The following is a 12,366-nucleotide window of genomic DNA, read 5'->3' on the forward strand; positions in this document are numbered from 1 at the left end:
AACCCTTTCACGTTCTCGCTGCTTCACGGATATGCATTGTGCATTGTGTTCTGCATTCTGATTGGCTAAACAGTCTCTACGCTTCTTCTCTACCTGTGTGTCAATAACGTTACTGTTTAATATGTACATGTACGTAAAACAGCTTGCCAAATTTATGTTTGCAAATTTTCTCTAAAACCCATGAAGCCTTCAGTTCGTATTGATGATTAAAATTGTTATTTTACAGTACAGTAATTTGTAAAAAACGTTTATACAGTACTTTTATTTGTTAAACAAATGCTTGGGCCTGTAAAAAGGTTTTGATCTTTGGTTTCAATGCATTGTAGAGTATTTCATTGTATGATAATTGTAAAAAAAATAAAGGTTACTACCTCACGGATTTCGCCTATCACGGGTTCTTTTTGGAACGTAACCCCCGCGAAAAACGAGGGTTCACTGTAATTTGAAACCATTTTGCTGTATTTATTTCTTTCGTATGTACTCCGAGATCTCAACCAAAACGTCAAACATATTATATGCATTCTCATCTATGCTGATATGTGCATTCTGTGATTTTCATTTATTTGGAGTTATTTCTGAACGAGCTTTATTATTTAAGTTATTACTATCATTTTTATTATTATTACTATTTTTATTACTGATAATAATAATAAGAGTTGTACATTAAATTTGATACCAATATTGTTTGAAATTTTGTTATTTATACATCTTGACTGAAGACTTAGGCAAACAAATCTGATAAACATTATTTTTTTTAAATACCAGGTTTTAGATTTCCAGTCCAGTGGTTTCTTATTCATCCTTATTATATATTATCTTTTGCAAACGTCATTGTTACAGTTGCCCTTTTCAGTATGATTCGTACTTTGTCAATGTCTTTTTAATGATTATTAGTCATCATCGCAATTATCATTACTGCTGTCGTAATAATACACTTTATAATGGCGAAGCTATTGAAGGTGTATATGATTTTCACTATCATTATATATCACTTCTATACACCTTTATCTGTTATCTTTTTATTATCATTTCCGTTTGTTATTCCCATTCTTATCATCATCATCCCCAACATCATCATCATCATCGTTGCCCTGATTGTCGTCATCATCATCATCGTTGCCCTGATTGTCGTCATCATCATCACCATCATTATTATCATTAACATCATCATTATTTTAACCCGAATTTAGGGTATAGCACAAGTGCATCTTCTGCCCATTTTTGCAGAATATTTTGTTTTTATTCTGCGGATGCGCTTGTTGTGTACAGAACAATATACTGCAATTTATTCATTCATTTGTGTATGAAAACAATATTCACCTGTTCCCAGATTGTAAGAACCTGAAATTGTTGCATTCATATACATAATTGCCAATTTCAAGGTGCTCATTGGCAACTGCATGTGTGGGGTGTGTGTGTGTGTAGGGGGAGGGGGGGGTGATCGCATGATACAATAAAATTCCGACATTTTCCACTGTCGAGTAAATCGTTAACGTTGGGTTTTACTTACGGATACATTCGTACCACGATATATATCTGTATGTTACTTGCAGGCGTCATTTTGGGTATGATCCTGTTGTTGGCTCCATTCATTTATGTTTCAGTTGTTTTTGGAACTATATATCAGGGGTCTCAGACAGCGTTGACACCAGTTGTGGTAAGGATGTATGATACTCTTTAGTACACAGAGGACAAGTTCTATTCTCAGTGCAAAAGGGTAGTGTAGTTCACATTAGTATTGTTTTTACGAATATAGAAATCTAAGTCAGTTAGCTTAGGTTTCAAACTACGCATTTTTTTTTCTTTTCTTTTCTTTTTGCATCATAGTCTCTCACTTCCAATTGTTTTTTGTTGATGTAATGTCACTTAGAAAAGGAATAGATAAATCACATTTCTTTAGCATGAGAAAGTACTGGGATATCACAGACGCAGAGAGAGAGAGAGAGAGAGAGAGAGAGAGAGAGAGAGAGAGAGAGAGAGAGAGAGAGAGAGAGAGAGAGAGAGAGAGAGAGAGAGAGAGAGAGAGAGAGAGAGAGAGAGAGAGAACATTTATGAAATCAATAAAACAAAAGACATTCGATACACACATGTGAAGAGAACATCCGCTGAAAATAGTCTTCACATGAACTGAGTCACCATATATTCTCAGAGAAACAGAAGCACTATATAATTTCATACCTCTTCTTCCTTATCATTATTTAACACAAGACGATAATAAAAAATAAAAAAACACCATAGATCACTTACTAACCTAATAATTACCACTCCAACATTCTTCAATATATTTACCTTTACCTACACCTAATGGCAAGTAAACAATGAAAAGATCAAGTGGTTATCTTGTATTATACGGTACAACATAGAGATCATATCTCCCCATAGATAAGCAAGATGTGAAAGATAGAGATAATTAGTGTGTGTGTGTCAAGGTACGAGTATTTCACCAAGACTCGAATGTGAGCAACTGTGTGCGTGTTTGTGTGGTTGTTTCTGCAGGTGTGAACGTGTTTTTGATCAAGTGTTGCTCAGTCTGAATTTACGAGAAAAAGTCACTAGGTTTCGTAAACCTTTGAAGAGAATTAAAAAACGCTTCACACACACATACATGCATGTATGTATGTATATATACATATATTGAAATATATATGAATACATGTATATATACTTATCTATCTATCTCTAGTTATCAATATAAATATACATACACACATGTGTGTATATATATTTGTGTGTATATATATATCTATATATATACATACGAGTATATATGAATGCATATATATATATATATATATATATATATATATATATATATATATATATATATATATATATATATATATATATATATATATATACGCATATACAGAAGAAGCAACCTCCCTCCGCTAGACTACAAGACGCGCCTAAGCGGAGCAACAGCCAGGCCGACCGACCAGGTTATGCGGAACTTCTAGCCATTGGACGAAGCTGATGCTAGTGAGGCGGTACATATCAGCTGATGATTCTGCCATAAGAGTGAAAATGAGTGAGCGAATGGTATTCTTAATGTAAGGTAGAACTGCGAACCAAGGTCTATGGAAAGCATACACACACGCACGCACGCACGCACACACACAGAAGAGGAGAGGAGACATGCACACACACACAGAAGAGGAGAGGAGACACACACACACACAGAAGAGATGACACACACACACACAGAAGAGGAGAGGAGACATGCACACACACACAGAAGAGGAGAGGAGACACACACACAGACAGAAGAGATGACACCCACACACACAGAAGAGGACAGGACACACACGCACGCACACACGCACACACACACACACACACACACACACACACACACACACACACACACACACACACACACACCCATACACCTACACGCGCACACCCACACACACACACACACTCACACACATACACACACACACACACACACACACACACACACACACACACACACACACACACACACACACACACACACACACACACACACACGCACACACATTCACAGAGGGAGAGAGAGAGGGAAAGAGAGAGAGAGACAGAGAGACAGACAGACAGACAGAGACAGAGACAGACAGACAGACAGAGAGACAGACAGACAGACAGACAGAGACAGACAGAGACAGAGAGACAGACAGACAAAGAGAGAGAGAGAGAGAGAGAGAGAAGGAGACAGAGAGAGATGGAGAAAGAGACTGAGAGAGGGAGACAGAGACAGAGAGAAGAGGAAGAGAGACAGAGTGAAGAGGAAGAGGAAGTGAGAGAGAGAGAGAGAGAGAGAGAGAGAGAGAGAGAGAGAGAGAGAGAGAGAGAGAGAGAGAGAGAGAGAGAGAGAGAGAGAGAGAGAGAGAGAGAGAGAGAAGGGGAGAGATAGAGAGAGAGAAGGAGACAGACAGAGAAAGAGAGACAGAAAGAGGAAAAGGAAGAGGAAGAGAGAGAGAGAGAGAGAGAGAGAGAGAGAGACGGGTGATAACAAATAAAACCGATTTGTACCCACATATTAGTACACGTATACATATACATTCCTTATAATCCCACTACGTCAAAAATTTCAAACTCAAGTAAAGGAAAGAATCGGCAGGAATTGTCATGCGGCCTGTTAATGAACTTACTCTGCGTCTGTGTCCGCTCGAGAGTTATTTCGCAATATTACGAAACATATCTATAAAATTATCTAATATATTCATACAAAATCTAACTAAGTTTTGATATTCTTCAAACATCATTGGATACTGTCACACTTCCTGCCCTATCAAGAATACCGTAGATAAAATATGACACAAGACGAAGCCACGATTCAGACATTTGTACATGAGAGGTGACAGCTACGGGGAAATCGGAATTCTCCTAAACAATATCTCAACGCGAAAAATAACCCACACCGTGACAGTCTACACGTACACTCAAAGACAATATCATAAAATCCCACAAGATATTAAAGCCTGCATTATAACACCCTCCTGCAATATGAGAGATTGATTAAAATAACCAAAATATGTTGTACACGTCAGCTTGTTGTTGTAAATCGGAGTGTTCCAACACCTGCGGTCTCGTAGTGGTCACGTCAGCAAGACTTTCCTCCGTTTATTTCACTTTCAAGGGAATTTCTCGTGGAAGTCGGCGCTCGTTCATTTATCCAACATGGTAAGAGGACCTGGATGCTAATGATACTTGCGTAGGATCAAGGAAGATGAGAAAATAGGTCTAATATGCTTCAATAATGTCATCAGCTGATCGCCAAGGGTCAGCTGATGACAGTTGAATATTTGTTATTTTTCGAGTTGTTTTGTAAAGATATTAAAAGTTATCTGTGGACTTGGTTTATTCTCTGTGTAGTGTGGTATTTCCGTTATTTATCTGTTATTATCATTATGGGGAAATTGTTGAATTTCTCTTGTTTTTTTAATACGAGTTTTGGGACCGTATTTTACCATAACCAAATACTTTAGGCCTTATTTTCACATAGTAAGACCTGTTATCTCCTAAGTTGTCCTATTATATTTATATTTTGTTATTTATGAATGACATTACACAGGAATATGGGTTAAATTACACATACGGACAAGTGTAGTGATTGATGACAACATGGTTCTCTGATGTTTTTGTCATGAGGTGTATTGACGGTCATTTTTTTGGAAAAACTCTTCTAATCAGTACATGAATCAGTACATGAAAATAGTAGTATTATAAGTTCTAAAGCATTCTTCATCTATGACTTACCCACCACATATTATGAATACATATTACAAATAACCTATTTAGTTGGAGTAGCTCAAAGCAGTCGTGCTTTAACTAATTTCCTATTTGACAATAAGTTAACAGGCAGTTCTCCAAGAACTATAATTCATGTCCAAAATGTCATGGGTGACATGAGGTTGTGTATAAGTATTTTAAGCAGAGGAGAGTTTGGGTAAGAATTCTTAACGATAGGCCAAGAACTGTACCGTTCCCTGCTTAAAACGTTTTCCAAGACAGGCAAGCATTGCTCAGTGATACCAGTGTCTTTCTATAAAGTACAAGTCATAACAGTCCTTGGAGAGCATTGAAATATCAAAATAACACACAACATATACATACTTGGGTTTTAAAAGCAATAGACAATAATCTCGGAGAGAGATAACTTAGGCATAAGACGAGGGTGGAGTTTATTTCATTGGCAGTTGATAACAGTTTGAGCACGTATTTCAAGCTGACAAGCTAGTACTGCATCAAGATTTCAGAGAAGTAAATAAATCTACCTGAACATCTTAACAAAGTGCAGAATTTTCTCCTATATTCATATAAAGTGCCTCTAAAACAGTGACACACATCCGATGGGCAACCCTTACACTGACACATTATCAAAACAAGTGAACATCCCCGAATTAAAATATAGGCCTACCCAGTCTTGTATATCCAATTTTTTGATAGATATAACAGTCACTGAATACAATTTCAAATAAGAATGTTGCTAGAATTTCTCAGACTTTTTTCACTTGAAATATTCTTTATTTCATAGAATAGCAGATACATTCTCGATTTAGAGGGACGAGGAGTTTAAAAGTAAGAGGTAAATTGTTTGTCTTATAATGATTTATTATTTATAAGTAAAACTTTTCATTACCATAATCTCCATTAATTCCTTTCGTTTTCAGTTAATATCCATTTCTTTGAATATGATTTTATGGAAATTACAGAATCGGATACCATAAAAAAAAAAATTATTTGTCATGAAATATAAAGCCGAGTTCTGGGCCAATCCCGTAGAGTTTTTGAATTTTGGTGCGTCAGGCTGTAGAATTTCAAAGATGGCAAATTTTTAGTGTTTTTTGTGCTATTTTTACACATTTTTTATCATTCTTCTTATTTAAACCTGTTTTACCCAATAATTTCTCTAATATACTTCATGACCTTCCCTGCTAATGGGACCATCAAATCAAGATCGTCGATGGAGAAATGGTTCTTGATCTTCTAAATGATTCATTTGCAGAAGAAATAACGCCAAGAATCGAAGTCATTTGGATTTCCTGCAGTTTTTTTAAGTCTCTGGGGGATGTGTCACTATTGACAGTTACCTTACCGAGAGCAGTGCAACATCTAGAGACTAAGTCCCAGAACCAGGTTATCATGCAAACCCAAAATCCCAACTTAACCTTTCCTACCTTCTATTTATTTCCTAGACAGGGCGGCAAGCCCCCCATTTATTAGCACTTTGTGCCAGCTTATAGAAAATAGACATTAAGAACTCTGGCTGTGTGAGGGTGTTGTGGAGCAGTGATATGCAGTGGACATTTTCGTCATTTACCGGTAAATATGAGGCCACTGCAGCTTACACTATATTGTTTCTATAAGATGAGATTGTCCATTACCCTCTATCTTGGCGTGTTGCTCTGAGTAACCTGTACCTTCCATTTTCCAAGGTCTATTTGTCATTTGGGTATAAGTTAAAGAGAGCAGTGCATGTAAAAAGAGGGAAATGGACACTGCCATCTTATAGAGCAAAAGAAATAGAGTAGGATGGAACATAGTTTAAGCTGCAGTGGCCTCATGGTCACCACTAAATTATGAAAATATAAATCGCAGTCACAGCTCAGATTCTAAGACCCGCATCTTGTTTACTTTGCCAAGAATAACACAACACTGACTGCCTAACTCATTACTGCTATGTCCGAAGTAGTTCATGTGTTACTACCCACTTGTCAAAACGATATTTGGCTAATTATCAGTGTCTGCTGTTACACATCCATGCTCTTAAAGTATATTATTAATATTATTATACTTCCTTTACGTGTTATAAGATTGATCTTTAACTTTTTTTAGAATTTTCTGCGCATTGTTCGTTTCACGCTTTCATTCACAGCCACGAGGTTTGACAGTTCAAAGCCAGACATTAAGTAACATAATGCAGGTGAGATATGTGTTTCCAGTGTTATTCTGGGTTATGTTCAAGACTTATACAGTGGCAACGAAGAAAAATTAGACTCTATTCACGTCAAGGAAAAACTTAGGCAGCTGCCCGGGTGACATGAACATGCTGTCAACTGGGCAAATTGGATGCAGCCAATAAGGGAGAGGAAGAGAGGGGGAGGGAGAAGTAAGAGAGAAAGAGAGTGGGAAGGAGAAACAAGTGAGAGGAAGAGAGGGGAAGGGAGAAACAAGTGAGAGGAAGAGAGGGGGAGGGAGAAGTAAGTGAGAGGAAGAGAAGGGAGAGGGAGAAATAAGTGAGAGGAAGAGAGGGGGAGGGAGAAGTAAGAGAGGAAGAGAGTGGGAAGGAGAAGTAAGTGAGAGGAAGAGAGGGGGAGGGAGAAGTAAGTGAGAGGAAGAGAGGGGGAGGGAGAAGCAAGTGAGAGGAAGAGAGGGGGAGGGAGAAGCAAGTGAGAGGAAGAGAGGGGGAGGGAGAAGTAAGTGAGAGGAAGAGAGGGGGAGGGAGAAGTAAGTGAGAGGAAGAGAGGGGGAGAGAGAAGTAAGTGAGAGGAAGAGAGGGGGAGGGAGAAACAAGTGAGAGGAAGAGAGGGGGAGGGAGAAGTAAGTGAGAGGAAGAGAGGGGGAGGGAGAAGTAAGTGAGAGGAAGAGAGGGGGAGGGAGAAGTAAGTGAGAGGAAGAGAGGGGGAGGGAGAAGTAAGTGAGAGGAAGAGAGGGGGAAGGAGAAGTAAGTGAGAGGAAGAGAGGGGGAGGGAGAAGTAAGTGAGAGGAAGAGAGGGGGAGGGAGAAGTAAGTGAGAGGAAGAGAGGGGGAGGGAGAAGTAAGTGAGAGGAAGAGAGGGGGAAGGAGAAGTAAGTGAGAGGAAGAGAGGGGGAGGGAGAAGTAAGTGAGAGGAAGAGAGGGGGAGGGAGAAGTAAGTGAGAGGAAGAGAGGGGGAGGGAGAAGTAAGTGAGAGGAAGAGAGGGGGAAGGAGAAGTAAGTGAGAGGAAGAGAGGGGGAAGGAGAAGTAAGTGAGAGGAAGAGAGGGGAAGGGAGAAACAAGTGAGAGGAAGAGAAAGGCAGAGATGGTGGTGGGGAACAGAAAGAATAGGAGAAAGATGTGAGAATGAACAAAAGTTATAAGAGAATTACTGGTGTGAAATAGCAGGTCCCCACTCCTGGTGTCCCTATTGCTACCATGCCAACATATTGTCGTCTGGTGATAGATGCAAAACATAAGCCTAACTACTAAGGTTGAGAGGGAGGGAGGGAGGGAGGGAGGGAGGGAGGGAGGCAGGCAGGCAGGCAGGCAGGCAGGCAGGCAGGCAGGCAGGCAGGCAGGCAGGCAGGCAGGCAGGCAGGCAGGCAGGCAGGCAGGCGGGAGAAAACAGGTATCTACCTCTTAATGAAAAACACAAGTAAGCAACATCATGAAAAGATGAAGTGTAATATTGTTGGAGGGATTCAGTTTAGTTTAGGAAATGGGGGGGGAATGGAAGGGGGTTTTCAGTGTTCTCGCCATATATTAAGAAAGTTCCAATCTTATACTTCTGTTCCTTTGCAAGTAGACAAAACGGCTGGGCTGACGATAGAGGCACACATTGATTGTTTCAGAGAGAAAGAGGTACCAGGGGAATGAAGGAATGGGGATGTTCATAAGGGGTGTATAGACTTCCAATCTGAGAATTCTTATTTTATGCTCATACTTTTATACTTGTTGCATTCTCAAGAAGAAAAGGGGTGGGAACAATACGAGGGTCCACTTGTATGGGAGACAAATGGGCACAAGAGTGTAGTTTATGGGGGACGGTTTGTGGAGGTGTAACTGGAAGACGCTTGCTTATCAGAATTATTCTGTCATGGCTACTCAAATTGGAATTATTATTATTATTATTGCTATTATTTTATTATTATTATTATTATTATTATTATTATTATTATTATTATTATTATTAATATTGATATTATTTAAAAATGTATATGTATATATGGCCAGTTGGACTTTCGGTGTTAAAGATGCAAAAAAAAAAAAAATTCTTTGTGTAAGGAAGTAATGAATATTCTAATTTCTTCCTAAATGATGGAATGAAAATATGTGTCTTTATAGAAATTCTGAAAGGCTGAACTCTGTATTAATTTGATCAAATGGCAGAAAGACCCTTTCTACACGTGATTTAGTCAGAGAAATTCTTCTGGATATCATCTTTCAGGCCTGAAGACAAAATCTAGCTTCTCATTTTTCAATATATTTATTTTGTTTTTAGATCAGTGGTTCCAAACCTTTTCTGTTTTGTGGCCCCTGACCAATATAATAATTTCCATGAGCTCATTGAGTTTCTATCATCTTTTCGAATTCAATCATTACAAGTTGTTTATAGTGTAAAGGTGCCAATAAGACATAAACACTATATGTATTGATTTCAATTTATTGATATATTAGAGATAGTTATCTGTAGGTACTGTAGGTGAGACAAAATCCAGCTTAATTCAGTTATAATTTTCATATTGCTCCAAGTCCTGGCCCCCATATCCCCTCATTGGTAGCTCTTCTTAATTTAATGATGTGATTTTAGTGATTGTTAGTAATTAGGTACAACCAGGTGAGTTTTTTCATCAAGGAATTGGACATTTTTAGATTCTAGAAAAAAATGTGCATCAGTAGTTTATCCTTAAACAAACTGAAAGACATTTTACTAAAGTTTTTACTTGCCTGTTGCCTTCATGGCAATTCTAGTACATATTACCATGTATGGATACATCTAGTTCTATCTCCCTTTGTGGGTTGCTTTTAACCCATTCACGCCAGCATATTTTGAAGCCAAAAATAAAATATTCCGGGCGGCTACAAAATCGGCAGGTGGAGCTTCCCCAGAGCCTGTCCACCCGCTGGCTGGGTCCCGCTGCTGCGTTGGAGTGCAAGCCCTGAAATAGCGTCACACTGGCAGGACGCCTGGCAATGTTTATTTTTTCGGATGTCTAATATATGGGACACCCGTCGCTAATGGGTTAATGGGAAGATGGTCAATAGTTTAGGTCTGTTCATAAAAAGAAGTTATGTGCCTGTTTTGTTTGTTTCAAAAACACTTGTTACACAGAATATTTATTGTCTATGATGTAGACAAGGCTATAAAAATTTCAGATTAGCTTCTCATTTTTTCAATAAATTTATTTTGTGTTTAGATCAGTTGTTCCACACCTTTTCTGTTTTGTGGCACCTGACCAATGTAATAATTTCCATGGCCTTGTTGACTCTGTTATCTTTTCAGTTTTAATAATTCCAAGTTATTTATAGTGTAAAGGTACCAATAGCCATAACACATAAACACTATTTGTAATGATTCCAATTTATTGATATGTTAGAGATAGTTATCTGTGGGCACTGTAGGTGAGACAAAATCAACTGTTTCAAAGTTGATTCCATAGCAGATGCAGAAATATTCATATTTAATTCTTATTGTAAAGCAAATCAACGACAGACACCTGACAAGTCATGCCCTCTCCCTAGTGTATATTGGTTTTTACACTTATTTGAATAAATGTAGAAAGTTCTCTGCTCTAATATACTTAATGAACAGTTTTTCTTCCTCTAATGATTCATCATCACTTCCTCCTCTTTGGATTCCTTTAGTAATTATAGTTTTTTGATAAAACATCACAAAAAGTAATAATGGGTAGAAAGTAAGTACTGATTTTACAGGTTTTGTATTAATGGTATAGGTTTTATTTTTCTGTGGATGAATATGCTGCTAATGAAATGTACACAGTACCAGCATGTTGGTATCTGAAATTAACCTTACAACGATGCAGCCGTAATTTTCTGTGTGTAATCATTAAGACTACAACAGACAACTGTCTAGCCTTTCTGAAATTGAAATCCTCTAAAAGACCACCATTTTCTCACACAGTTTAAGAGTTGATGTCAAGGTAGAGTAATATTACCTTGGACAGAGTTCAGAGAACAAAAAGAAAGAAGATTCATTATGGCCTTGTTGAATATATATAAATTTTTTATCTAATTAGATTTATTGAGTATTTTACCTGTATCATTTTCCCCCCAATTGAAATGCTTTATGTATGAATACTTTCAGGGAGTCTAATTTTTGTATGCACTTACAGGTGTTGCTGGCCGCAGCAGTTTGCACCAAGAGCGGGAAGGCTTTGGTGTCTCGGCAATTTGTCGAGATGACAAAGTCGCGCATTGAGGGGCTTCTGGCTGCCTTCCCAAAGTTGATGACGGGAGGCCGGCAGCACACCTTTGTTGAGACAGAGTCTGTGCGTTATGTGTATCAGCCCCTAGACCGCCTGTACATGCTGCTCATCACCACACGGGCATCAAACATCTTGGAAGATCTAGAAACACTCAGGCTTTTCTCTCGGGTGGTGAGTACCTTTTTTTATATCTTTTCTGCGAAGGATAGCTGTATTTAATTACCATTTTAAACACATGAAGATTAATGACCTTTTGTCTCATGTGCAGAAGGGGACTTTTGATCAGTGGAATCTTGTTACCTGAAAATCAATATTAGGAAGATGAATGTTTATATAATGATAACGCTCTTCTTTTATCTCCATTCTTTTTCCTTTCCATCTCTTTTTATTTTCAATGCAATGTTTGTTTTTGCTTAATGTTACTAAATTTTTGTTTATCAGCTTCTACTTTGTTTCTTTCCCCTCCTCTCCCCTTTTTTTATTCCCATCCTTCTTTTCCATATCCTTTTTTTTTTCATATATTCAGTTAGAAATAAGGTAATTCCGTATTCTGATCTAGCATCATGAGATCAGTGTCTTAATGACAATATTTAGTTTGATTGTCAAGTAGGTGTTGCGTAATTGTAAAAATATGCATTCATTATAAGATTGTGTATTTTGCACGAAGTGTTCATGTGGTCACAGATTGTTTTCTTTTCCATCCCAACAGATCCCAGAGTACTGCCGCAACATGGAAGAAAGCGAGATCTTGGAGAA

General features: G+C 38.1%; 1 protein-coding gene across 1 annotated transcript in view; it reads left to right on the forward strand.

Annotated features, from left to right (window-relative positions):
* The first annotated feature begins 4,527 nt into the window (after positions 1-4,527).
* deltaCOP (coatomer subunit delta) overlaps positions 4,528-12,366 on the forward strand; it is a 15,725-nt gene continuing 7,886 nt past the window's right edge. The window contains exons 1-3 of the mRNA XM_027351312.2: positions 4,528-4,665; positions 11,518-11,781; positions 12,320-12,366. The exon at positions 12,320-12,366 is cut by the window's right edge and continues 166 nt beyond it. Coding sequence (XP_027207113.1) covers positions 4,663-4,665; positions 11,518-11,781; positions 12,320-12,366 — 314 coding nt within the window. The 5' untranslated portion in view covers positions 4,528-4,662. The remainder of the gene's footprint in view (positions 4,666-11,517; positions 11,782-12,319) is intronic.

The sequence above is a fragment of the Penaeus vannamei genome, chromosome 7 (assembly GCF_042767895.1).
Source record: "Penaeus vannamei isolate JL-2024 chromosome 7, ASM4276789v1, whole genome shotgun sequence".
NCBI classification, from domain to species: Eukaryota; Metazoa; Arthropoda; class Malacostraca; order Decapoda; family Penaeidae; genus Penaeus; species Penaeus vannamei.